General features: G+C 51.5%; 2 protein-coding genes across 5 annotated transcripts in view; one reads left to right on the top strand and one right to left on the bottom strand.

Annotated features, from left to right (window-relative positions):
* The window catches only part of RPL32 (ribosomal protein L32), a 4,397-nt gene extending 2,294 nt beyond the window's left edge, over positions 1–2,103 (top strand). For all 3 annotated transcript variants that reach the window (XM_059663645.1, XM_059663647.1, XM_059663646.1), the window contains exon 4: positions 1,922–2,103. In XM_059663645.1, coding sequence (XP_059519628.1) covers positions 1,922–2,051 — 130 coding nt within the window. In that variant the 3' untranslated portion in view covers positions 2,052–2,103. The remainder of the gene's footprint in view (positions 1–1,921) is intronic.
* On the bottom strand, positions 476–27,916 carry CAND2 (cullin associated and neddylation dissociated 2 (putative)). Of its 2 annotated transcripts, XM_059663644.1 has the most exons (15): positions 27,666–27,916; positions 22,337–22,480; positions 21,921–22,075; positions 21,206–21,329; positions 18,968–19,233; positions 17,211–17,316; positions 16,889–17,031; positions 14,709–15,001; positions 13,743–13,884; positions 11,917–13,419; positions 10,327–10,422; positions 8,866–9,035; positions 8,431–8,595; positions 6,042–6,149; positions 476–4,187 (listed from the first exon to the last, which is right to left on the bottom strand). In XM_059663644.1, the coding sequence occupies exons 1-15, from the start codon at positions 27,731–27,733 to the stop codon at positions 3,960–3,962; spliced, it is 3,711 nt and encodes a 1,236-aa protein (XP_059519627.1). In that variant the 5' UTR covers positions 27,734–27,916; the 3' UTR covers positions 476–3,959. The 2 variants fall into 2 exon arrangements, 1 of the variants encoding a protein (XP_059519627.1); XR_009448523.1 differs by lacking the exons at positions 476–4,187; positions 6,042–6,149; positions 8,431–8,595 and adding an exon at positions 9,136–9,290 and having other exon boundaries at positions 8,916–9,035.

Below are 27,916 nucleotides of genomic sequence, written 5' to 3'. Positions count from 1 at the left end.
GGGGGCGCATGACGGCTTGTCCTGAAAAGTGTAGAGACCCAAAAAGAAGGACTTGAATTAACACTACAAACACTGCTGTGTCATTTGGGCAGTCATTTCCAGAACATTGCTTTATTTATGTGAGAGGTAGCTTCAGACCTAAGGAGCACTTTTAACTGTGGCCACAGGTATCTTCAGAATGTTGTGCTGTCTGATGTGTAGAGAGTGTGATCAGAGGTAGGGAAAAGGAAGACTACAGGCAGAGGGCACTTAGTGTATAGATGCGAGAGTGAATTGAGGGGTCCTAACATTGCTTTCTTGTTGTTTTAAGACACTTGGTGAGCTCTGTGTGAGACTGGTTTGCTTAGGCCAAAACTAGGACAGTGGGTTGAGAAAATAATGCTCATGGGAAGACACAGGTAATAAAAATGAGTGAACCCATTTTTAAAGGATAATTCTTTATTGTTAAATGTATTACATGTCCCCTCTTTCCCCGTTGTCCCCCTCCAGCTCGCCCCTGCCCCCCTTCAGCAGCCTATTATCTGTGTCCATGGGTTACGCACAGACAATACAAGATCTTTGTGAAACCATATTTGGTTGAGTTTCTAGGTTGGAGATTTAACCAGGCATGGAAATACTGGAAATTTTCTTTAGAAAGGATGAGCATAGGGATTAATAATGATGGAGGCCCAATCTAATCTATACCTGTTGTGTAGCAAAAAATGGATGTAGTGCAAATGTTGCAGTATCAGGAACCATGATTTTTAATCCACAGGTTTCATTTCTGGGCATTTATGCTTAAATAAAATGCAGGGAAACTATAAGCTGATCATTGCAACAGTAAATGAACAATTTGTAAATATAATACATAAATTAAAAAATTGTCACGTATGGAAAAATGCCCAAGCACCAGGGAAAGTATTTAAAATATGTACAGTGTGATTATTAAATACATATGGATAAGGTGAGTTTATCCATATGGTGAGTTTTTGAAAATATGGGGGGAAAGCCCCAAAGTGTAATACAAATTAAGTCTTCTTGAAAACAAAGATTATGGAAACATTTTAAAATGTAGCTTCTTTGCGATTGAGTAGACTCCTTTATATAAAACAAAAAAATGCTTTGTTCTGCTTGTCTCACTGTTAACCTATTTTAAACTGTACATACTCATTGCTTATTTAATCACTCCTTAGTCTTCTCTTTGCTGAAATTCCAGAGGTAGTATCTTTTCTTAACCACCTTTTCTGGCTTCAGATCACCTCCTTACTGAAATTTGTTCATTAGACCAATTTGTTATATGTTTAGCTGTGTGGAATGGATAAGACCAGTTTTTGGTATACACATGCTCAGGAAATGTTAGGTATTGCTACTCACTGGGTGGCTTGAGCCAATGTTACTTTCAACTTGAATTTTACCTGCAGCAAACAAGTAAAATATTTATGGTTTGGATCAGGGAGCTCCCTTGGATTAATTACACTGTTGGAGTCTGCTCTGCTACTTGCAGTTCCAAAACTTTCAGGAGCAAGTCCAAGCTCCCTGAGACTTCCCTGAGTTGGGCAGTTTGGCCAGAAAGACTGAGGGAGAATCTCAACCTGGGGTCTGGGGCTGAGCCAGCCTGGCCCTGTTCATTATTGAATATGTGATTTGGAAATTCATTTCCACCTCGTCCGTAAAATGGAGGTGATGACCTGGATTACATGGCTTCTGTGAAGATTAAATAAGGGGGTAGTGAGGGTGCTTTTTGTTGCAGCTTTGAGAGCCTTGCTAGTAGTGTGGAATTTGGGGTGTGCAGGTGTCGTCATTCAGCAACCATTTACCAGCACCCTCTCTGCCCAGTGCTGTGGCTTGGAGGTGAAGTGACCAACGCTGTTGCCTTCCCAGTGGAACACACAATGTGTTCTGGGCTGGCTTGCTCCTTACCCACTTATGGATTCTCTTCCAGATCTTACTGTGCTGAGATTGCTCACAACGTCTCCTCAAAGAACCGCAAAGCCATTGTGGAAAGAGCAGCCCAGCTGGCCATCAGAGTCACCAATCCCAATGCCAGGCTGCGCAGCGAAGAAAACGAGTAGACAGATTGTGTACACATTGTATTTGTGTTAATAAAATCATAAAATTCTGCCATCTGGCATTTCCGTCCTTGGTTTTACTCTCCAGTTTCTGACAGCTTGTCAGAGATTGTTCTTTTGCCTGTTAATGCTCTGAAATCTGCCATTTGGAAGGATACTCAATCCTTCACAAGGCACTGGCCTTAGGTGCCCAGACCAGCCTTGGTCAGCTCCAGTTAGGGCTGGGGAAGACTTGGCCCTCAGACCAAGGTTCTGAGACTTCATTGAAGGACCTTGCAGCTCAGAGGAAGCTGTTCTTAGTCTCACTTTTTGTAAAGTTGAATAAATTATTCTGTGGTTCTTGTGGAGATTGAGAAAATGCATGAAAGGATCCAGGTAAATTTCTTCATTAAGTTCTTACTCGGTGTTGAAATAGCACAATATAGCTTCTGTCCAAAAATACAAAACAGGGTGACACAAATCCCTCTATAATGATCAGCCCTGGATGCTTGAAGGTGGCTTTCAATTTCCCTTATGTAAACTCCCCCAACTCGCCGCTTCAGGCATAATTTCCATAGGTGTGGGATCCTTAACGTGATAATTGGGACTCAGAATTTAACACTCCTTTACAACTACAGTAGGTAGGATCTAACTTTAATTCTGAGGTTATGCTATGCCAAGAAAGTATAGGTCACATGGGATGTGGCACGTGGTACTCTAGTACAGCTATTTTCAACCTTTCTCATCTCAGCACACAAACTAAAATGTGACCAAATATCTTTGCTGATCTGGCCAAAATAGGTATAATAGAGTAGTGGTGTGTTTCTTAACCATCCTGGTCAACTGAGCCAAGAATAATACATTAAAATGTTCCTGGTGTGTTAGCCATGCCTGGATTTAAGCTCGCTCTTTGAGTAGATAAATGTCTTACAGGTTGACTGCTTCCTGTTCAAAACCTAATAAACATTTGTGAATTAAATTATTGGTCATTTCCATGACTTCTTTGAATTGATTTGGGACACGTACTGATAAGTGGTTTGACTACTGACGAATTGTGCAGAGAAAATTGTAGTTTAGGATCTCCTTTATTAACCTGTTTTCTGATAGCACAGAAAATTCTTTGGCCTGTCGCTTGTTTCTATAAGAGTTTCTAAAAAGGACACATTGAAAACTTTAGAAGGGCATAAACCAACTGGTTGCCTAGGCGGGGTGACATGAAAGATGGTTTGTACTTCTAGTAGGGCTTTGCTGTTTACCAGTTTATTTCCTAAAGAGTTGAAATTAGAAAAACACATCAGGTCTAATTCACTACCCACACTCTTACCCCCTGCAAGAAAACCTTTCTGATTTATCACTGCCTGTTAGAATCTTTTTTTTTTTTTTAATTCTAAAAATGTGAATAACTCAAAAGTATCTGAGTTTTTAAGATGCCCAGCCAAAGCACTAATTGGTATTCTCAATTTGATCAAATGAATTGTAAAATGAGAGTGGTGTGACAAATATGGGGCACCAGTGGGAAGAAAGGCCAGCCTGCTGCCTCCTTACCTCACAGCTGTGAGCACAGAAGTAATACTAAGTATTTTGTGAAGCAGTGCCTCCCCAGCTTGGAAGAACTAGATCAGTGTGGAGTCGCATCAACCTTGTGATGTGACTTCCCATTGAAAAATTCCACCCTGGTGCTTTGAATGGCTGTCCTGAGTTAAAGGGCCCAACTGTTGGCAGCCTTACAGCTAGCTTCAGGTTGGGGAACCTATGAGTTAGGGTCCCTGGAGAAGGCACTGTAAACCCCAAAGAGGAACAGGAGGGCCCCCAGGGAGATGAACATTTAGGAGTACAGGCCAGTGGCCTTCCGTGGTGGGAGAGAGGCTGAGACCTCAGGCCTGGGCGGGCCCCTTCTCTTGAGGAAGGGCCCATCTAGGAGGTGGGGTAAGACTAGCTGAGCTCCATTGAATCTGTGTTGGGTGCTGAGGCAGAATCCTTCTGGATGCTCTCAAAGAGGGTGGCAAGTTCCGGGTTGGATCTGATTTGGGAAGAGAAGTCAGCCATGATGGGGCTTTTCCCCACTTCTGGGATGGTCAGCAAGGCAGCCACTGCCCTCATGGCAGAGCGCTTCAGTTCATCTTGCTTCTCAAACTCCTGCTTCACAGAACCAGCTTTGACCTAAAGTGGGAAACAACAATGAGCCATCCTTTATTGAGCCTGTCCTTGCACCACAGTCTCTGGCTTCCTCTTCACCACCTATGGCACACTCCCTTGCTTCACAATCTAGGGTTGCAGCCTCCTGAGGGTTCCCTCCACCTCTGGGCTTTCTCATGCAAATCAGCTTCAAAGTCACCTAAAGGGCCTCTGAGTAGCCAATCTAAATTACCTTTATTTTTTATAATAAGTCAAAGGTGATGATTCATGTAGTCTTCACTTAATCTTCGCCTGATTAGAAGTATTGGGCTGCGTCACTGGATTACTATCATCTGTCCATTTCTGTTATCTCATCCCCACCCTCTCCCATTTAGAGACTCTCAGAAATTCTCCAATGCTTACGGAATAAAGGCCCTCCATGACTTAGCCCAGACAACACTAGTCTCTTCCCCCTCAGGAATCTAATGGTCAAGAGCTTGGTCATAGGTTGGACGTCCTGGGTTCAAATGGCTCTGCTCGGTGAGAGCTGTGACTTCAGGTAGGAACTTCTTGTCCCTCACTTCTTACAGGGCTGCTGTGAGGATTAAAGGGCCTTGCAGGCCCACACCCCTTCTCTGACACCCATAGCGCCAGATGTGCTTTTGAAATTCAGGAATTTGAGGGGTTTTAGAAAGGGATAGTACGCAGATGTCAGGCGATAGTCTGATAACAATACCCTGTAATCAAATACACTAGTATTTCCTCCACTAAGTTAAGGAAAAAATGTAAGAATATTATGAATATCACAAAAAGGGAAATAAGATCCTAAACAGCCTCGTGCCTGTTCAAGTTAAGTTTTGGTGCCAAACAAGTTACTATAGCCTTTTAGTTTCCAGAGCTTTGTAGAATTCAGAATTGTGGGTGAGGGATTGGGAACATGGATGTGACAAGCTCTCATCACTGTGTAACCAGACTGTGGCTTTCGGGCAGGCCTCAGATGAAAGTGAGTGAAGGGTGTCCTGACCCTGCGATGCCATTTGCAGCTCCTTCCTGTGAACTGGGTTTTTCTCCAAGCAGTACGGTTCAAAGTACACCAGAGAGATTTGGCCACAGAGACTGTCAAGAGCCTGCTGTACCACTGTTTTCTTTGACTTTATACTAAGTATATGTTAAAAATAAAAATTTGCAAGTCAGGTTTCTATTAATAAGTTACCAATTTTATCTGTTTTATCCACATTAAAAAAAAATTTTTTGAAAAGGTGTTACTACTTGGAAATTACTGTGCTATTGGTGTCTCCTCTTTAAGCTCCAATCTAAAATACTTTGCCCTCTTTGTGATTAAGTCTTTTGCTTTTCCAAAACCCAAATTAGTTCTTCATTCAATAGGTATTTACTGGGTAATTTACCCCCTAGGTGTGCCAGGCTCTGTTCTCAACACTGCAGCTTTCCGTGAGACCTTTTGCCCGGATCCCTACACTGGACCCTTGAGGCATTCCAGTCTAGTAGCAACTCTGCCCCATACCAATCAGTCAACAAATGATTTCTGTCTAAGAGTGCCTCAGTTTCCCAATCAGGATGTGAGAAGAGGGAGCCCATCATGTTCAATGTGTCCCTAGTACCTTGCACAAGGCCTGGAAAGATTTAATGAATGACAGAGACAGAGCTGGGTTTGAATCCCAGCTCTGCAATTTACTAGCTGTGTAGCCTCAGCCAACAACTCGGCCTCTCCAAGCCTCTGTTCCCTGTATATACAATGGTAAGAATAAGAAGTAGTAAGAACTTCATAGGATGGCGGTGATTGAAATAAGCCCTTCCCACACCACCCATATCTTAGGAGGTTCTTGGTAAACGGTAACTGAACGACCAGCAGAGGACCCAAAGGGGTGGACAGGGGCTTACTTTGGCAATACAGGTGGCCCTGAGTGGCTCAATGAGCCGGTCCACCCTCTGCAGGACAGGCGCAGGACACAGGGTAGCCAATCGTGCGAGCATGATGAAGGTCAGCATCTGCCCAGGAGGAAGGAGACAGAGTACTTGGTGAAATGGCCCAGGACCACAAGAAGCAGGCCCTGGGGAAGAGCCGAGACTGGACCCAACACCTGGAGCTCAAGTCCAAACTTGAGCACGAATTCCCACTCACACCCCTGCCAGTGTCTGGTAACACCAACTATGCCAACTATACTTGATTGTCCTGAAGAGAATCAGATCAGAAGAGGCACCAGGTGTGTGTGGCCGGGGGGGCGGGGGGGGGGACGGGGACGGTGCAGTTCTCAAGCTCAGATATACCAACTGGGCCAGGCAGGTACTGTTCATGGGTGAAGGGTGCCAGATGGGAACTGGGAAGGAGTAAGGACTCTACACTCCAGACAGCAGCTACTAAGCTCCACTCTATTGTGGCTAGATGGGAATGTGGCCCAGACTTGACAGACTGTTTTCAAAAGAAATCCTGATTTTCATGTAAAATCTCTCAAGTTTTAAGTGTTGGCACCTGATTTAAACAAAAACTATGTGAGCCAGCCCTGGCCAGGTAGCTCAGTCGGTTAGAGTGCTGTTTTAAGACACCAAGGTTGTAGGTTCAATCCCTGGTCAGGGACAAGAATCAATCCATGAATGCAGAAACAAGTGGACCAACAAATCAATCTCCCCCCCCCTAAAATCAATCAATAAATAGAAAATAAAAACTTTATGAGCCAATTAACATGCCTACAGGCCTGGATTCAGCATGCAGGAAAATAATGATGACCTCTTTTGAAAATGTTAAAATCCTCACAAACGATACACAATATAAAGGGAGGTTGTTCAGAAATCAGTATGTCCTGCCCATCCCCACCAGCTATTAACCCTGCCCTCCACATGCCCCACAGCTAAGGAAGAAGACTGGGGCAGAACAGCAAAAAGCTATGACCCAGGGCTCCTCCACCTCCTGCCTTGTGCCCTTGAACTAGCCAGGTCTCTGGTTTCCCCCCTGCAAACTGGGCATCTAAACTCACTCTCCAAAGGTTAATGTGAAGGCTTGATGAGATAACCATAGATTCCTCAATAGATGTCTCACCCACCCTCCTCAGTACCAAAGGGGCTGGGTAGGAAATACGGATTTCAAACGACCACCTTTATACTGTGTATCATTTACGGGGACTTTACTATTTTTAAAAATATATATATTTTATTGATTTTTTACAGAGAGGAAGGGAGAGGGATAGAGAGAAACATTGATGAGAGAGAAACATCGATCAGCTGCCTCCTGCACGCCCCCTACTGGGGATGTGCCTGCAACCGAGGTACATGCCCTTGACTGGAATCGAACCTGGGACCCTTCAGTCCTCAGGCCGAGGCTCTACCCACTGAGCCAAACCAGCCAGGGCAACTTTACCATTTTTAAAAGCGGTCACCATTATTCTCCAGGCTGAAGCCAGGTCTGTAAATGTATTTAACTGGCTCACACAATTTTTTTGTTTGTTTTTGGGTTTTTTAAATCCAAAGTTTTCACTAATGCCCAGTCCTTGTCCTGTGCTCAAGAAGGGCATTGGCCAGAATGGGAGAGAAGAACAAAGACTTGCTCAAGCATGGGAAAAACCCATGAAAAATAACTCACTTTTATCACTCAGTGGGTCTTGGCCATCTTTCACATCAGTGCACAGACAGAGAACTAGCTCACTCTTTAATGTGAGGATTAGGATTCCATGACTGGAGGTACCCAGTTTATGGAGCCAGTTCTCCATAAGTGGACATTTAGGTAGCTGCCAGATTTTCCCAATTACCAGAAATCAGTGAAGACAGATCTTGAACGTAAAACTCTGAACATGTGCAGGAATCAGTCCAGAGGCTCTTGGACATGGAAAAGCTTTTGTTCTAATTATTGCCAACCATCCAAAGAGTTTGCCAGTGTAGACTCCCACCAAAGGTGTTTGAGACATGGGTTCTCATATATATATATATATTATTGATTTCAGAGAGGAAGAGGGAGAGAGATAGAAACATCAATAATGAAAACCATTGATCGGCTGCTTTCTACATGCCCCCTACTGGGGATGGAGCCTGCAACTTGGGTACGTGCCCTTGACCAGAATCGAACCCAGGACCCTTCAGTCTGCAAGCCAATGCTCTATCCACTGAGCCAAACCAGCTAGGGCAAGACATAGGTTCTTATCAGAAAAAAAACCCAATACAGCTATTTTCATGGGGGTTCCTGGGGTAGGAAGTGAGGGACAAACAAGCAGTGGGCCCAGTAGTGCCCTGGCTGTCCCCTTGGTATGGGGTGGGCATGGGTCTGGCAGGGGGCTCATCCTACCCGGATATCATAGTGGTCCTTCAGGCCGTCCTCCACATGGTTCAGGAACTCGCAGATGACCAGCTGGCCCAGGCAGCTCTCGAGCAGTGAGTACATGCACTCGAAGGCTGCCTTCCGCACATCCAGCCCATCATCCACTGTGTGCTTAAAGGGCCCCATCTCCACCTGCAGGAGGGAAGGATGTGACCCCAGAGTGTAAGAACACCTCCCCTAGTTCCTGCTGCATTCCCCACTTCTGTTGCTCATTATACCTGTGAGGAGAAACTGAGGCTCAGAGTGGATTAAGTTGCCCTGGCAGGGTCACGCAGCTGGAAGTGGAGGGTCCAGACTTGACCTAGGCCATGGAGCCTGGTCATCTGATGAGCTGGACCCTAACCCTCAGCAGAGCCCCACCAGTCAGGCCCAAAGCTCCCGCTCAGTCCTCCCCAGCCTCACCTCTCGGATAAGGTCTCGGCGGATCTTTGTCTCCCGGTAGAGGAGGGGCAGGATGTCATTCAGCAGGTCCCGGACCAACGAGGGCTTATTGTGCACGGCTGAGTTGAAGAAAGTCAGAGTGGCCCTGCGTACGTTCAGGTCTGGGTCCTGCAAACTCTCCATGAACTCTCCTGGCAGAAAAATGAGAGGGGATGTGAGAGATGGCACAGCCAAGACACAAACCATCTCTACCCCCACATCAGTTACCTGGTCCATGTGAGTCATGCATACCTGGCTGAATGGGGATGAACATGTTCTGAGCATCTACTTTGCACAACAAGCCTTCGAAGTCCAGATAAGAATGTGGACTCAAGTCTGGCCTGGGTTCAAATCCAAATTCTACCACTTCCTAATTCTGGGACCTTGGAGAGCCTCGATGTCCTCATCTGTAAAATGGGGATCATAGCAGTATCTATTCTGTAGCAATGTGTTTATGATTTAAAATGTGGTAGTATCTAAAGCACATAGCAGAGGTCCTGGCACAAGGCAAAGATCCTACAAATATTAACCTGATATTATTATAGATGAGGCTCCTGAAGGTCAGAGAGGTGAATAAACTTACACAAAGTCATACTTTCCTGAGTAAATCTTTTTGGATAGTTTAGACTTCTCTGTATTAATGTTTTATATATTCAATAAATAAATAAAATCAAGAACTGGTGCCTGGCCTATGTGGCTCAGTGGTTGAGCATTGACACATGAATCATGAGGTCACCAGTTCAATCCGTGGTCAGGGCATATGCCCAGGTTGTGGGCTCAAGCCCCAGTAGGGGAGGTGCAGGAGGCAGCCAATCAGTGATTCTCTCTCATCATTGATGTTTCTATCTCTTTCTCCCTCTCCCTTCCTCTCTGAAATCAATAGAAGTATATTTAAAAATATATATAACAACAACAACAACAAAGACCCATAGGCTTGGAGCTCTGAAGAAGTGAGCCTGGTCCTGCAGAGGCTCCAAGGAAGGAGGGCTAAGCCTCCTCCCAACGAAGGCTCCTCGAGTTCCTCAGGCCAGAAGGTCCCTCGGACAGGGACAAGTTAAGGATCCACTCTCCCTTGCCATGGTGCAGCCCTGCCCAGTTAGGTGCCCACTGAAGCCAATGTGTTAGAGAGGTTGGTAGTGTTCATGGAGCACTTTCTCCCTCAATTATACATGGACTCCCCAAAACTTTAGAACTGCAGATTTCCATGTTCCCATTTTACAGATAAGGAAACTGAGGCTCAGAGGTGAGAAGGGGGATGTTGGGCTCACTCAGCAACTCGTGGCAGCAAAGGAGTTTGAACCCAGGCCCTGCTGCTGTTATGATGATGAGGTGGTCTCCTGGTCTCCAACTCCCTTCAGTTAATGTGTAAGAAAAATCAGCTAAAGCTCAAGGGGTGTGTAGGGGACTGAATGGGGCTGGAGACAGAGGGGACGCTCTACTCACTAATGAAACTCTTTAGGAGGGGGTCAATGGGATGGGGCTGGTCCAAGATGAGGAACTTGACCGCTGTGATGACAGTGCTCCGGGTGTTGGGCTGACCTGCAGGACAAGAGACAGTGGCTTGATGAGGGGCAGGGCCAGTCCTGGGTACTCACAGGTCAGAAGGTGCCAAGACTCTCCTCTGCCTCCGTGGAAGACAAAAATATACCTCTCCCCACCTGAAACTCCCCCAAATCTTTGGGAAAGTCAATGCTACCATTTCCCTTGGCAGCCTAGAATCTTCCTGATTCTTCCCGCTGCGGCTGAGAGAGTAAAACTGTCAGTTTGCAGGTAACCACATTGCCAGATACAAACAGAGAACCAAGAACTCAAGAGCAGCCCAGCCGGTGTTGCTCAGTGGTTGAGTATCGATCCAGGAACCAACAGGTCTTGGGTTTGATTCCTGGTCAGGGCACATGCCCGGGTTCCTGACTTGATCCCCAGTAGCAGGTGTGCAGGAGGCAGCCAATCAATGATGTTTCTCTCTCATTGATGTTTCTACCTCTCTATCCCTCTCCTTTCCTCTCTGAACTCAATAAAAACGTATTTTTTTTAAAAAAGGAAGAGAAGTGAGACGGAGACCAGAGTGAGGGGCTTACAGGGAGAGACGACTGGGAAGTCCCGTGAACTCGCTCAGGCCACCAGTGTGGCTCTGAGCTTTCTTCTCCGAAACCAGTGGTAAAAAGGACATGGGACTGGTTAGCTGGTTCAACAGAATGCATGAGGCAGAAACAAATCAGAGCTTAGAAAAGGCAGGGCTGCTCCTCATCCTGAGACTCGCCTCTCAAGGGTCCCTGTGAAGAGCCCTGGGAGTTTAACAGGGAATGTCCTCAGGGAATGCTCTTCCTGTTCATGCAGGAGAGGGCTACACAGCTGCTTCTTATCAACCCAGCAAGGGCTTAACATAATCACCAACATAGCAACAGCAGCAGGCACGCAGGGTTGATTAGGTACCACAACACTAGACAAAGCACTCTGCCTACCTTATGTGACATGATACACCCAATGACCCCATCAGGGGACCAGCTGACCAGCTCCAGGCCTGGAGGCCTTTCGTTCTCAGGGGCCCAAATAGCCCCACAGGTACGCCTATCTGCTTTCTTCCTCCCTGAGCTGTGGAACACCCTGATGTGCCCTGATCTGACCACACAGAACCTGCCCCCTGGTTCTTGCCCGGCCCTCCCCAAACCCCAGGGCATGGCATCCAGCCTTCGTCTACATTTCCATTTGCTCCTGACTCAAGCTAGCCCCCAAAAGCTCCACTCTGCAGCTGCAGTGCCTCGCCCCTCAGAGAACTGCTTTTATTAACCTTTGCCTGGAACGTGAGGGTGCTGCCCACACCAAGGATTATGAAAGTGGCATCATGACATGTTTATGTTGAAGATCAAGGACTCTGTCTCCTCCACTCCAGAGATCTCACAGGAGGAGGCCTGTAAGTCTCAGGAAACAGTGTTTAATGACTCCTCTGCCTTTATCTTACACACAAGATCCTAGCTATGTGTGGTATGTCAGAAGCTCAGGGGCAAACTGCCCACCAGTGATCTGGGCGCATACCTGCAGCAAGTTGCTTCCGGAGTTGGGGCAGAAGGAATGGCGGGTTGGCGAGGACAAGCTTCCCGATGCACTCAGCCACTACCCCCCGGGTGCCCTCCTCGGCACCCTCGCAGCGCTGGAACAGCAGGGCCCAGATATCCTTGGCGTAGGGCTTTAGGCTGTCAGGCTGGGCAGCCCCCAGGGCCTCCCTGAGCGACTGCAGCAGCAGGTACTGCCGCCTGGGCTCGGCCTCTATCTGTCCCAGCAGGAAGGGCAAAAAATCGGGCAGGTTCCCAGCGCCCACACGGCCTAGTGCATAGGAGGCTGCAGCCCTCACGTCCTCACTGGGTGACCCTAAGGCTTCCAGGAGCACAGCCTTCAGCTCCCGCTGGGGGCCAGGCCCGGCCACCTGGCCCACCTCAGCCAGCGACAAGAATGCCAGGACCTTGACCCCCGTGCTGGAGTTGGGTGACCTGGCATCGCAGACCAGGCGGTTTGCTGTGCCTGCTGCCTCCTGGGGACAGGCAGCTGTGAGGGCTGCCACACACCGCGCCAGAGAATGGAACACCTGCTTGTGCAGGCCCAGCCCACTGTCCACAGCCTGGTCGTAAACAGGCGCAGTGAGCAGGCCCATGAGCTTGGCGTAGTCCACACACGGGGGCCGGGTCCCCACCAAAGCCTGCAAGAAGCCTTGGGCAGCTGCCAGCACACCTGCTGGCAACAGGGGTGAACGCAGCAACTGCAGCAGCTCTGAGAGCACAGGGCCACTGACCTCAGCCAAAGAGGCTGGCTGGGCCTGGGTCACTGTGGTTAGAAAGTCTACAGCCAGCTGGGCCACATGCATGTCACTCTCGCTGACCAGGGCAGGCAGCTCCGCCAACACCACCCGAACAGCAGATGGAGGGAGGCTGAGTCCCTGGCTCCGGGCCAGGGCGTCCAGGGCAGCCAGTGTGGCCAGCCGTAGCGCCCGCTGGTTCTTGCGCAGGAATGAGGCCAGTATGGGCAGTGACTCGGCCAGGATGGGCTGCAGGTCAAGCTGCAGCGGGGACACAGCCACCAGCGTCAGGGCCTTGACGGCAGGCAGCCGGGTGATCTCATTCCGCAGGCGGTCCAGGAGGAGCAATAGCGATGGCTGCAGGTCATCCCCCAGCCGGTCACCCAGGTGGCCCACAAGGTGGCCCATGCAGGAGATGGCCCGCTCCTTCACCTCCTGGTCCAGGTCGGTGGCACGGAGCCGTGCCAGGGTGGCTGCAGACATCTCTCCAACGTATGGCTCGGGGTCCAGCGTCCGAGGCCTGTCCAGGGGCCACAGGGCCCGCACCAGCTCCTGTAGCACCAGCAGGGCCTCGGCTGCGATCTTGTAGAAAGGGTCAGACACACAGGCCATGACCGGAGGCAGGAGGGTGGGCAGGTGTGGATGGAAGGCCTCGGCGGGCTCTGTGCCCAGCAGCCCCTGCAGGAATGCCAGGGCATCCATCCGGATGGTGGAGGAGTTCGAGCGGTCCGCCAGTGAGAAGACGATGCCTGCAGGATGGGTGCAAAAATTATGGGCCACAGACCCTGAGCCAACACAGTCCTCCCTGGGTGCGAGGGCGGAACACCCACAGGTGTTTGAGCTGGATGGCTCTGACGCAGCAGATTCTAAGAGGCCAGGGTTTGGCTGGGGCCAGGGCTGAGCGACACAAGGCCACCTGAAACCAGGAGGTAGGGCCTGCACTCCAGCCTTGTTCTCTCTGCTGGCAATGGGGAGCCACTGTATGTTGCTCAGTAGGGGCACCCTCAAGGATTGGGGGCCAGATTCTGGAAGAGGCCCAGGACAGCAGATACCAGGTTCCAGTCCATCCTACCTGCTACCAGCACAGGCATGTGCTCTGCCAGGCTGCCAGGGAGGATGCCCGCCAGCTCAGTGAGGAGGCTGAAGCATCCCTGGCGGACCCTGACACTCCGATCTTTCAGCTGCCGTTGCAGGGCCTTGATCACAAGGGGCACCTGTGGGCAAGTGAGGGGAGGTCAGTGACCACCCAGAGAGCTTCCACATCCCAACTCCTGAGGGGCTTTGCTGGGTGCCTACTGGGGACCCCAGGGTGGAGAGGATCGCTCCATCCAAACCTTTTCATCACTCACTCTGTACCAGACACCTGATTCTACACTCAGACCTTCTGAAGTAGGTACTACACCTCGGCCCACCTTACAGATCGAGAAATAGGTACAGAGAGATTAAGTAACTTGCTCAAAATGACACGGGCAGTCAGGCTCTCACCCCTGCACTCCAAGGGCCCATTCTCTTCCCCAGCTGGGTTCTCCCCAGATGAGCTCATCTGCTCCCCAAGCTTCAGGTGCCAGCACAAAATGACACCCGATCTACACTGTCAACACCAGACTTGAGTGCTGACTGCCCACCTGATGTCTCCATCTGAACATCTGAGCATCTGAGCATCTCGAACATAAATGTCCATAACAGAACTCTGCACATCGCCCTCTTCATGTTCTGCCACCTCAGGGGACTGCACTCCATGCTTCAGCCAGAGCCTAGAACTCACGTGCCACCTCCCTGTCCCTTCCCCCACAGCCACTCTATCAGCAAGACCCCAAAACTGTGTGGTCCAAGGGCAGGGCTTTTACTAGTATTTGTCCTGTTCCCCGCTGTGCCCCAGCCTGATGCACAGAGCCGGGCACACAGTGGGTGCTCAATATGCACACGTCAGTGGACGGATAGGTGGTGGGGTGTGTGGATGGACGGAAGGGTTGTGAGAAGGTGGGAGGGTAAGTTGTGAGAGGGGGTGGGAGGGGGAGAGAGGTGAAGGTGTGCCCACCTGTTCTCGCAGCATGTGGAGGCTGCTGCCAGTCTGCGTAGGCTCCTCAACGGCCTCCACCCATCCCTTCGGGGGCCGCGTTTGCCGAAGCAGCACGATGTAGGCCCCAAAGACATCAGCCTTGACATTCTCCTCACGCTCCCTGAAGCGGCGGATGAGCGCTGGCGCCAAGGTGCAGTGGAAGGTGGGTAGCAGGTCAGGCCGAGAGCTGATCAAGGCTGCCATGCACTTGGCTGCTGCCCGGCGCACCTTCCAGCTCATGTCATCATCGTCACTGTACTCGTCCTCACTCTCTGGGGCAGGAACCAGACACCCATGGAGCCCTGCACTCTGTAGCAGATGGACAGGGAGCTGCCTGCCCCACCCAGGTGGTCTCCCAGGATGGAGAGGTGAAGAGGGAGCCAAGCCCGTGTTTCACCCTTTGATGATCATTACTTACACACTATAGGGGTGGGCAAAAGTAGGGTTACAGTTGTGAGTACATGAAACACAGAGTGTATTCTTGCAATTATTGTATTTTCCATATGAACAACTGTAAACCTACTTTTGCCTACCCCTGTAATAGGAATGTTACCTACCATTTAATGAACACCTACTGTGTGCTGGGGATGGCACCAAGCACGTCAAATCCACAACCTCATTTTAGCCTCACAACGACCTTGTGAGACAGGGATTACTTTCCCAACGTAGAGATGAGAAAATTGGGGCTCAAAGGGCAGTGATTGGCCCCAACTTACATGAGCAGGGAAATAGCTGGAATTAAATCCAAGTTCTCCTCCTGCCTCCATACTCTTCCCTAGTGTGACTACACCAGGGGAAAAACTGACTTCCAAGTCTTTAATGAGGACCTAGAGAATCCATTTGGGGCACAACACCCATCCTTTGGTTTCAGGACTGGCTGTGTGATGTTTCATTTATGGGGATTCCAGAAGGAAGAAATAAAATAGGGCCTCCTTTTGCATTGCCCCACCCTACCCTGCCCCAGCCTCTCAAGGGTGCTGATTGCTTGGCTTCTAAGCAAGAAATGCTCTGTGTGGCTTCCTACAAACAGTTCCCCTGAGAGGCCAGAGCCCACACAGTGCCTGGAACCCCATTTTATAGATGAAGTGATATCTAGAATAAAGATCAGAGACGGTGAGAGCCTCTCCTGAGGGCACACAGCTAGGGAACAGGATAGCTGAGATTCAGGCCCACAAGGCTTCCCTATAACACCTGTGGAGACACCCAAGGCTCAGAGGGGGATGGTCCTAGTCACAGGCTCAGAGGCCACAGTGTTCTTACCCATGCTGCTCTGTGGAAGACTCAGACTCTCAGAGCTGGCATCTGGACAAGCCAGCTTGTCCCATGGGATGGTCGCATGGGTGCAACCTGGCAGCTTAGCAGAGGTCCCCTCTGAAGGACTATTATTTGTTACCTCCACCCTATGCCACCCATGAAGAAATATCCACAGCTCCCTGTTACTGACAAGGAAATGCCCGATCTCCCTGGCTTGGTATTCGAGGCCCCAACATGCCTGTCCAATCTTGTCTCCCACCATCCCATCTCATTCCAAGTACCCCACCAGACCCTAAATCCCTTGCCTCCATTGATGTCCTGCTTTGAGAACACAAGGGGCACCCATCTGAGTGACAAACTGGATCACAGACACAGAAGGAAAGTAGCCACTGAGTTCATTCCCCATCCAGGTATCATTCTACCATTCGAGCTTCACTCTGCTGGGTTAGAGGATTCTCTCCATGACTAAAAGGGTAGCGATGGCAGTGTACAGGTCAAGAGGTCTTTCGGACATGGCTCCAAGTCCCAGCTATGCCACTTCCTAGCTGTGTTACCTCAGAGCTGTGTTATCTCAGGCAAATCACTTCTCACAGTCTGTTTCCTTGTCTTAAATACGGGGCTAATAACGAACACCTGGTTTTCTAGGGTTACTGTAAGGAACCTGAAATAAGAGAGTGCTCCGGACACCAGGAGATGCTCAATAAATGTTAGTGATTACTGCTACCCTTACTGTGCAGTCAGAAAGGATGGGGACAGTGGAGAATCCAGATTATGGAAGGCAGGACTGGAGCCCGAGGAACAGCTGGGATCAGGATAAGGGCACTATATGTGGCCCATCTTTGGCTGGGGAAGGGGGTCCCAGTAAGGCTGCACTCATTTCCACCCTCCTCAAGTTGGTCACCCACCTTGCTCACTGAACTCACTATCCTCTGTCTCCATCTGCTCCTCATCCCCGTCACTGTCATAGTTATAGTTGGGGTCATGCTTCATGTACTGGAGGCACAGGCTGGTTACATTGGGCACGTGAGGGCCCATCTCCTTGGGGCACCTGTGGGGTGGGAGAGGGAGGCTCTGGTGGACCCAGGCAGGACAGGGTAGGCAGTGGGGCCCAGTGATGAGTCCTGAGATCTTACTGCTCTGAGGCCAGCATCCTGCCCCCAACCCTGCCCCACCAACTCCCCAAAGAAACTCTGGGGCCCCCATCGTCCAGCACCCCACTGCACCTACTTCCTCAGGAAGGCTTCGAAGGCCTGGAGGCAGGACTCCCGGAGCTCATCATCATCCAGGTTGCAGAACTCCTCCACCAGAGGTACCAAGCGGTCCAGGTGGGCTCCTGTAAGGCCAGGTGGGTCACTGAGGACAGGCCAGACCCTCTCCCAGGCTCTCCTAGCCCGCAGCACTCAGTCTGTCCCTGCACCTGCATCCCTGGCCACTGCAAACCCAACCCAGAGGCTTCAGAGTCAAGCAGATGTGGGTTCTAGCTCTGACTCTGCCACCTATGGGCTCTGGGAGCCTGGGCACGTCACAACACTTCTCTGACCTTGGTCTACTCATCTTCACAGTAGAGATAACAATGCCTACCAGATAGAGATTTTGTGAAGATTAATATGATGCAGATAAAGAGCTTTGCCCAGGTCCTGGCACACAGTAGGCGCTCAATAAGTAGCACCTGTTGTTGAAATGATTACATGTCCTTGCCTTATTTCCTGTACTAGGTTGTAGCCCTGGGTGGAAAAAGGGGAGAAGCAGGTACTGCCCTTAGAGACCAGACAAGAGGGGCCCTTGCCTGATCCCTGGGCTTTAGAGGGTCCCCCCCTGGCCCTTCTCCAGCAACCCCCTCCCCACTTTCCTGCCCACCTGACCCTGAACCTTTGTCTGGGTCCTGTGCAGGCCTCCTTCCCGGGTCCATGCTCCCAAGAGTGGCCATGGGGTGGCTGCATTTTGTCGTGAGAGGGTGGAGAACAGAAGGCCGGGAGTAGATAGAGTGTGGACTGCGGGCTGGGGTCCCCAGGTGTGCATAAGGCCGCTCTCAGGGAGAGAGCCAGAGGGAAGGGAGGGGCAGACCATGGCTAACCCTACCCACACTGACTTTTTCTAGCCCGGAACTCCAAGGCATTTGAGAGTAAATTCAAACCTGATTGCAGGATTCCATTTCCATAAAATTAATTTATGGTCGCAGAAAACAGATCGGTGGTATCCCGGGGGGCGGGGGCGGGAGCGGGGGTAGGGGGTAGGGGGCTAGCGCCTAAGGAAGAGATGGACCACAAAGGGGCACAAGGAAACGTTTGGGAGTCATGGGAATGTTCTGCATCTTGACTGTGGTAGTTCCATGGGTGGACCCAAGGCGGAAACACAGTGAATGGCGTACGTACTTAAACCAGTGATGGCGAACCTTTTGAGCTCGGCGTGTCAGCATTTTGAAAAACCCTAACTTAACTCTGGTGCCCTGTCACATATAGAAATTTTTTGATATTTGCAACCATAGTAAAACAAAGACTTATATTTTTTATATTTATTTTATATATTTAAATGCCATTTAACAAAGAAAAATCAACCAAAAAAATGAGTTCGCGTGTCACCTCTGACACGCATCATAGGTTCGCCATCGCTGACTTAAACAGTGTGCTTTATTGTACGTATAGTCTCCCAGTAAAACTTCAAAAATCCAATGCAGGTTGTTATGAAGGTATAGTTGTCAAAATAAGAAGATAGAAGTATTTTACTTTTAAAATTTTTAGTATATGTGCTGCAAAGCGAGCACTTATTTATTTTTAAAACATTTTAAGTTTGGTGAAATGATTTATAATTATCTGAGGCTCAGAAGCACATGGCTCTCAGGGCCCACGCTCCCAAATTATTAACCCCACCCCCTTCTAGAGGTGGCCCGCCCCAGGCTCCGCCCCCTCGGCCCGGGATCTTGCTCGGTGCCCCAGCACCTACTCGCCTAGACCCCGCCTCCTTGCCCAGGAACCCAGCTCCCTTACCCAGGCGGTGGCCTGCCTGGCGGCCTACGCTGCCCAAACACTGGATCAGGGTGCGGATGGCAGCGGGGCTGGCGGGTGCGCGTGGGCCCGGCAGCCGGTCCAGCAGGTGGTCGGCGAGCTCCACGAAGAGGTCGGTGCTGCAGGCAGCCGCCAGGTGGCCCAGTGCCCCGACAGCTCGCTTGCGCACGGCCAGGCGTGGACTGCTCAGCTGAGGCAGGAGGCAGTGCAGGAGGCTGGCGTGGAAGGCACCGAGTGGGGGGCCCAGCCTGGGGAGCCGGAAGGGGCGTCAGGCCGGCCCACTGGGTAAGCACCCTGAGCCAGGCACCTCATGACTCCCCATCCTCTCCTGGCCTGCTCCCACGAATTTAACAACCCGATTGCCCCTGTTAAATGGAAAGGCACCCTGCAACTGTGTGGTGTGATTATTTATTATTATTATTATGTAAAGAAAGCAGAGAGGGGAAGGGACTTTCTCGAGGCTACCCAGCCAAGAAATGCAAGGCCAGAGCTTGAACCCAGATGTCCGGGCTCCCGGCTTGGGAAGAAGACACAATGGTAATAGGTATGGGGGCTACAGTGAGGCTGCCCTGATTTCCCGGGAGCCTGGGCCTTGCCTCAGTGTCCATCCCCCCTCACAGTGAGACCAGAGTAGTCTAAAACCTACTCCTCTGCTATCTCCCTCAAGCTCCTTCAATGGCTCCCCAGTGCCTTTTGAAACAGCTGAACTCTGAGCTCACGGCGAGAGGCAACACAAGAGAACGGTTTTTATACCGGTCGAAGGCGGCCCCTGCCCACCTTAGCAGCTTCTATCCTCACCTTTCGACCACACTTGTGCATTTTCTGTCCTAAGACCTTTTCTTCTTTCACTCTACGCTAGCACATTGACCTCACCTTCCCATATCTCTCCATCCAGCCCAGACCTCTCGTCTGGGTTTCATTTATTTATGTGTTGACCTATGTGATAGGGCCTGTGCTGGGGGCGCAGGTGAGCAAGGTAGATTCTGCCTTCAGAACCTGCCCTATGGAGTTTTCAGTTGAGTGGGGGCCTCCCAGGTACCTCAACTTCAACATGCCCCAAAGGTGAATCCATCGCCTTCTTCCTCACACCTGTTCCTGCTCCCAGAGGGCATCCACCACAGCAATGGCCCTGGGTCTGTGCCCCCAGGTGCTAAAGCCAGACCCCTGGGCATCATTCTTGAGTCTCTCTCACCCACTCCAAGCCCTGTGGAGTCTGCTTCCAAAATACAACCTGAATTCACCTGCCTGCAGAAGCCTCCAACCCAGTCTCCCCACCTATTCCACCCGCTTCCATCTACCGCGCACACTGAAAATAGGATGCTCTGTCTAAAACTCACAAATTCCACATGGCATTCCTCGGCCCCTGCCAGCAGACCCTCCCCGGGCTCCTTATACCTTCAGTATGATTGTCACCGCACCCACCTCCAGCCCTCAGGCCTCATCTCTCCACATCGCCCTCTCCAGCCCATGGATGCCTTGCATAACCCTGGGACTGCATGTCTTCTGCCTCTGCTCTCTGGGCCAAGGGCAGTCTCCTCCTACAGTGTCCCCCTTGTGCCCGCCCATGCCTAGCCAAGTCCTGCCCTTTCTTGAAGGCTTATCTACTAAGACCCTCTCTAGAAAGGGACCCCACCCTCCACCTGGGTTAGGGTCTCCCCCCCTGAGCTCCTACAAGCCCTGCTCTTATCCTTACTGGTGTTCTTACTCTACTCACAGTTGATGTGTCGTCTGTGAGCTCCTTTCTAGGAAGGACCAAGACTGAGCCACTCCACATTCACAGAACTAGCCCAGCACCTGACATTTCTCTGGCCACAAAGTAGGTGCTCAAATCTTGGGCGGTTGAATGAGTGAATGCTTAAAAATGTGCAGTACAATTTAAAACAAGGGCCCAGCTATATTAGCTCGAAAGAAGAAAGAAAGAAAAAGAAGAGGGTGAGGAAGAGGAACACACCTGGGCTTCAGCTATGGAGAGACCTGAGTTCAAATCCTAGGTTCTGCCATTTACTGAGAGTGTGACTTCGGGCAGGTCACCGCACCTCTCACAGCCTATAACATTGTGACAAACGAGTTCTCCTTTGCAGGACTGCAGGGCTGATTAAGGAGCCCTGAGCACAGGGCCTGGAGTGCAGAAGGTGCTGGCTCTGTAGATTTAAATCCTTCCCTGTCCCCTTTGCTCCCCCTCCTACCCCGATCCTCCTTGCCCGGGGTGGCCTCCTGCACCTGCTCAGCATGTCAGAGAGGATGTCCAGGGCTTCCAGCTGCACGGCCACGTCCTCCTGCTGGGCAATGGCACTGGTGAGCTGGCCGGTAATCTTCCGGCACACATTGGTGGCCAGGCCGGAGCCTGCACAGAGCACAAAATGGGCATGGTGAGTTGCAGAGCTGGCCTCTACCTCTGGTCAGCCTTTGATCTGCTGACCCAGGAAAGCCAGGACCTGAGCGGTCCTGTGCTTGACCCAAAGTCCTGACCAAACTTAAGGTGACACTCAGGGAGCTAGAATTGATGGCCAACCCCTCTTCCCACCAGGGTGAAGGGAAAAGTTAAGCATTTCCTTTCCTGGACTCCCTTACCGTTAGGAGGGGCCAGATGACCGCATTCTGGGGGATTCTAGGGAGACCCATGTTTTTCTTATAAAGGGCAAGAGACTTGGACAGAGACTCCACCCTGTCCTACTTGAGCTGCTAAATGAATTGCTGCAAAAATGGAACTGCTGACCCTCTACTTCTTTAAGATGCCACGAGTTATATTTTGTAACTTGCAGCTAAAAGCATTCCTGACACCGAGCCATGAACTTAAGTAGATAGGAATCTGAATTCTCTGCCACTGACTAGCTGGTTGACCTTACATAAGTCCCTTCACCTCTCTGAGCCTCAGTTTCTTTAACCATAAACTAGGACAAATAATTAGAGTGCCTAGTCCCTGGGACCTGGGTACCTGTGGCTGCAGGGGGTAACTCCGACAGGACAGTCTTGAGGCCGATGCCAGCAATATCACGGAGCTGCTCCTTTTCTGACCGCATGTTGGCACAGAGAGCGTCCACAATGGTCTCCACCTGGTACTCCTTCACTTTGCCCACCAGAGGACCCAAGCTGACAGGGAGGGAGGGAGGGAGGGAGAGAGGGAGAAAGGGAGGGAGGGGGTTCAAAAGCCCCAGGCTCAGCCCGAGTCAGGCTGCCCATTATGTTCCCTCAAGCCAAGTCACTGTCCAGCTCCACTGGACTCCAAGAGCTGCTTAGCAATTCTCCTCTCAGAGACTGTACCCCAAAGGGGCGGGAACCCCGGGGAGCTCCCCCACTAGGGGAGCATAGCCAGACAGTGCCTCCCTGTCCCCCCACAAGGCCAACACTCACCACTTGACTGCCAGGTTCTGCACCTCGCCATTCTTGTCCTCTAGGAGCTTAAGCAGCATCTTTACCACCTTGCGCTCGCTGTCCTCATCCAGCTGGATGGAATCCTTCTGCAGCTCTGACATCAGGTCACTGGTGGCCATGAACCTGGGCAGGGAGGGCAGAGGAGGATTTTCAAGCAGCTCCTGGGCCCCAGTGATTTGGGAAGCTCTTGGAGTTCTTCCAGAAGCAGACCTTGGTACAAAGATTCAAGGGAAAGTAAGTTATCCGGGCTGCGGACACAGTCAGGCTCCCACAAGAAGACCCGTGTGTGAGAGACACCAACTGCACATTGGGGCCGACCAGGAGTGGCGGCGCAGAGCACACTAGCTAAATGCTTAGGGTCTCGAGGCTGGAGAGGTTCTTGTCTCGGCCATTTAAACAAATGTGGACTTGGACAAACCACTTCACATTGCCGAGCCTTGGTTTACCTGTCTGAAAAATGGGGATGAGAATAGTATTTGCCTCAGTGGGTTGTATGGAAAATAAAACGAGATAATGCATGTGATGTGCTTAGCACACAGTTGAGAACTCAGGACATAAACACTCAGTAAGTGGCACTGCCATTATTATAAAGACACAGTACATCATTCACATCTCATTCATGCTAGAAAGTTGAACAGCCACCTTCCAACTAAGTCAGGTGTCAGCAAGAAGGCTCTCTACCAGACAGGTGGAAGGGGCTACCCCTGCCCACTTCCACTTCAGCCCCTGCCCTCAGACCAGTGGCTCTCAAACTGTAGCCAGCCTGAGAACCACCTGCAGGGCTTGTCCAACTCCGCTGGGCCCCAACCCCAGGGTTTCTGAGTCAGTAGGTCTGAGCTGGGGCATTTCTAACAAGTTCCTGGATGATGCTGAGGTGCAGGGACCACACTCTGAGAATCACTACCCTTGGCCATGCTGAGGGGCCCGAGCATGTTTTAGACACTGATGTCAATAGCTGACCAATCCCCAGCTGTGGCTCCTGACCTAGGTGGTCATTGGAGTCAAGGGCTACCCACCCCCAGGTGGGCAGATCCATGTGGCCTGATGCCCTGTTCAGGGCATTTGAATGTGCAGCGGCAGATTGGCAGATTGAGAGGGTAAGTCATGGAGAGTTGGGCTGCAGGGGGCACTGTGGCGCACCATTCCTGCCAAGATTCAGAAAGGAGGGCAGAGTCTTAAACTGGCAGCCCTCAGCTGTGTCCACCTTGCAAATGTTTGGGAGAGTTGACATAAATGTAATGATTTCCAGATTCTCTTGAAAACAGAACATTTGAATACAACCGGGCCTACTGTCCCTGGTGACAATAACTGGCTTTAGTCAAGTCATGGCTGCCCTCTTTCGGTGGGAGACACAGGCTCCAGGCCACCAGGTTCCCATCAGGCCACTCCACCTGCTCACAGGCTCTTGCAGGCACTTGAGAGTGGACATTAGAGGAGAAAGCAGGACAGAGCAGCAAGGAGAGATGCCATGAAGTCGGGACCAAAGAGTGGTGGCTCCAGGAAGCTTCCAGCTTTTGCTGACCCACCAGGCCACCCCTCACACCAGCCTTGCTTTCTGGCTTGAGCCAGTCAACCCACCAGCTCTGACAGCCCTTCCCCCTTCCCCCTGCCCCTGCAAAACTGGTCACAGTCCGCCTCATTTTTGCAGGCACAGACGTGCTGCTGGATGTCATGATGGCCCACACCATCCTGTTACCAGAAGGGCACCTGTCGCTGTCACAGCTGTATATTTTTAATGTTGGGATAAGCCTCAAGCTGCTGAGAGAAGGAAGGAGTGGCAGGGCTGACTGTGCCCACCTCTGGGCCTGGCCATCACAGGAGAAGCAGCCAAGATAAGGTGAAGGAAGAGGCTTGGGTCTGAGCCAGGCCAAGGCCTGGGTTAGGCACATGCACTCCTAGGTCTGTCCAGCTGAAGGGACATTCTCAGAAGGCAGGCAGGGTCTCTAAGCTGCATTTCTGCTGCAGTCCATGGAGAGCCAGCTCAGCCTGGCAACCCAAGGGATGCGCTCCTTTACCCGAGATGGGCCTTCTGTCCCTTCTTTCTCCTCCACCTGTTGAAAGCCTATTCATCTGTCAAGGGCCCAGCCCAGCTCAAATCAGCCCCAGGGAGGACTCCTCTGACCACCTGCCCTGTCCCCTTCCCCACGCTCTCTCAGCACACTTGGTTCCTCTGGAAAGGACCCCTCAGAGAACTGCGCCCCTCCATCACAGCACTTCTCACACTACACTGCACACTTGGTCACCCATGTGTCTCCCGCATTAAATTAGGAACTCACAGGGGCTTGTCAGTTTCATCTCTGGGACTCCAGGCCCAGCAAAGAACAGGTCCAAAGAGGGCCTGGAGCCGGGGGCGGTGGGGAGGGCAGGATGAGGGCAGGAAGGGAGGAAGGTTAGATAGTCAGCCTCTAACCGGGCTCAATGCCAAACAGCTGTGTGAAAACCTTAACTCCGAAATCAACCCTTCTGAAACATGCCTCAGCATTGCAGACACCCCCACCCCAAGTTCCTGGAAACACTTAGCTCTCTGAGAGAGAGAGCTCTACTGTGTATATGTATGTGGTGGTGATAGTGGGGGTGTACAGGAAAGTGTTTAATTGGGTAGACAAGAGCTTGAGCACCAAAGTTTGGCTTTAAGTAAACACACTGGTCTTGTCACTTATCAACTGGGTGACTCCTCTCTGAGTCCCGCTTTTTCCACCTAATATATGAGAATTTCCTTTGCCCTACTTCATAACATCCTTGGGAGGTATTAAGAGGGCAATGAGTTCTTAGCAGACGAGGAATCTTGGCTCAGAGAGGTTGCAGGAACTGCCCAGTGTCCCACAGCAAGTTGGGAGGAAAATGAGTCCCACCAGCCCTGGATCCTCAACCAATACCATTGTGTTTTCAAGAAATGATGTGGGACTTCCTGCCAGACCCCCCAGTTTACCCATTTCCCTGTTAGAGTCAGAGTGGGAACGGGGCAGCCTCCTGCCCACAGAGTGGGGGCCCAGGGATAACAGGGACCAAAGACTTCCTCCACCCTGCGGGGGACCTCCATCTGCAGGATCCTTGCCTCCAGGATCCAGAGGACACAGTCTCAGTTTCATTCCAGAGAAACCTTAGAGGAGACTCAGCGGAAACACTCAGCCACATGGGTGCCTGGACAGCTGGTCAGCAGGACCCGGCCTCTCTGGTATTTGGACTTTAAAAATAGACACCATCCTCTTATGCTTGAGTAGTTTTAAATGTTCTCAGGGCCACTGGCAGAGCAGGCCGAAGGGGCTTCTTAGGCTCTAGGAGGCAGGACCAACCCCTCCAGGAGACCAGACCTAAGGTTCTAGAAATGGTGGTACAAATCCCCTCGGCTGTGTGACCCCAGGCCAGTCACTTCACCTCTCCAAGCCTTTGGAGAACAGGAAGAGCAATCATTCTCACCCAGGTGGACAGGTGGACTGATGAGATGACGCTGCAGAGCAGAGCAGGGAGCCTGAGACACAGAAAACATTCACTGAGCACCTACTGGGTACAAAGACCAGGCTCTGGGACGGAAAAAGGAAGCTCACAGTTTGGTGGTCCAGGAGCCCTGGGTCTCCCGAGGCTAAGATGTGACAAGGCAGAAACATGGGTAGAAGAGGTGTGGGAGCTCAGGGGAGGTGCCTAAACCTGCCTGGGTGTCAGGAGGCATCCCAAACAGGTGACAACTGAGTAGGAGTTAGCCAGGTGAGGGGGGGGAAATGAGGACGGGGAACAGAACTTCCAGGGAAAGACCCAGAATGGGGAGAGGGCATGGCAGATTTCTGATATGCACCAAATCATGGGTCCATCTATTAAGTGCTTACCTGGTGCCAGTCACTAATCTAAACATTCCACGTGCATTAACTCACTTCATCCTCACACCAACACTCTGAGGTGGGGTCTATTAATATCCGCATTTATAGAAACAGAAGCTGAGGTTCATGATGGGTTAAACAGCCTGTCCATGGTCACACAGCCAGTAACTGGTTGGGGCCCGGATCTAAAGCCAGAACTGTGGTTCAAAGGCTCTGCTAAAGCTATAGTAGAGGCTCTTGAGGGATGTTGAGGAATGGGTTTCAGGAGAAGGCAGAGGGGTCAATCTCCACACCAGTCAGGGGGCTGGAATCAGACGGCCTGTTAAGATCTCAGCCTCTGTGTTTTGGACTTCAAGTCCTCCACTTCCTAGCTCTGTGACTGCACCTAGGCCCTTCATGCCTCTGGATCTCGGTTTTCCTATCTGTAGAATGGGGATAAAGTGATAGAATGTTCAACAAGTGGGTGCAGCTATATTGGTCTCTGCAGGCTCCTTTCAGCTCAGAGAGTCCAGAACTGAATGTGTGACCATGGGACACACATCCCTTCACCTCCCTAGACCTCAGTCTCACCCATTCCCCCCAGGATGAGGCGGTTGGACCAGAGGTTTCCTCCATTCTTTTCAGCTCTGTTCCTGTGTGGCTCTGTGATGCTGGGGGAAGGAGGAAGAAGAGGAGTGGGCACACAAAACCCAGAATCCTCCACCCTAACCATCATCTATCTGTGCCTGCAAAGCCACTCAGCCAGTCTCTCCCTTCGAGCTGTGTCAAAGACCAGGGAAGGGAGGGGATGAGATGGGAAAGGGCGCCCTGATGTGCAGGGAGAAAGCCGGGAGCGATATGGGGAAGAGCGAAGAGGGAGGGTGCTGAGGTTATCAGTGAAAAAGTCAACCCTGGGCCCTAACTGGTTTGGCTCAGTGGAGAGAGCGTTGGCCTGCGGACTGAAGGGTCGCAGGTTCAATTCCCGTCAAGGGCATATGCCTTGGTTGCAGGGCACATCCTCGGTAGGAAGTGTGCAGGAGGCAGCTGATCAATGTTTCTAACTCCCTATCCCTCTCCCTTTCTCTCTGTAAAATATCAATAAAATATACCTTTTTTTAAAAAAAGTCAACCCCGGGGTGTGATCCCGGCAAGGGGCCGGGTTTCGATGCAGGAAAGAACAGGCAGCGCTAGGCTCCCTCGCTTCACCGTGGGAGCATCCAAAGCGGGGCGCGGCGAGGGCTGGGCAGAGGTGCAGAGGCAGAGGAAGGGTGCAGCGGGGGAGCTGGGGCCTCAATGGGGGACAGGGGGCAGGGGCTGAAGTTTGCACGGCGGGAGGTGAAGCAGGGATTAGAGTCACAGGCCGGTGGGGGCGTTGACGGGGGAGAGGTGCGGGCTTTACGCCGGGAGAGGGGGGAGGAGGCAGGGGCTGCGGATCATGGGGGTGGGCTGGCGCGTCGGGAGGGGAGGGAGGCCGAGGGTTTCCGTGGAGGGGGAGGCGGGGCGGGCAGCGGGCGCACCTGAAGTCCTTGTCGCTGGACGTCATCTTCTCCAGAAGGCTGGAGATGTGAAAGGCGGCGGTGCTCATGGTGGCTGCGCGCCGCTGGCGGCCGGCGGGAGGGAATATGGCGACGCGGGCGCCCCCTGCCCCGCCTCGCCGCCCGGCTGCGCTCACCGGACAGAAATAGCAGCCCCCGCCCCGCCCCGCGGGCTGGTGCTCGGGCCTCGGCCGCCGCCGCTGCGGGAGGCAGAGGGGGGTGGTCCGCGAGAG

Source organism: Myotis daubentonii, chromosome 14, assembly GCF_963259705.1.
Source record: "Myotis daubentonii chromosome 14, mMyoDau2.1, whole genome shotgun sequence".
Taxonomy (NCBI): Eukaryota; Metazoa; Chordata; class Mammalia; order Chiroptera; family Vespertilionidae; genus Myotis; species Myotis daubentonii.
Note: the sequence above shows the minus strand (reverse complement) of the source record. Positions and strands in the feature narration are given on the sequence as shown.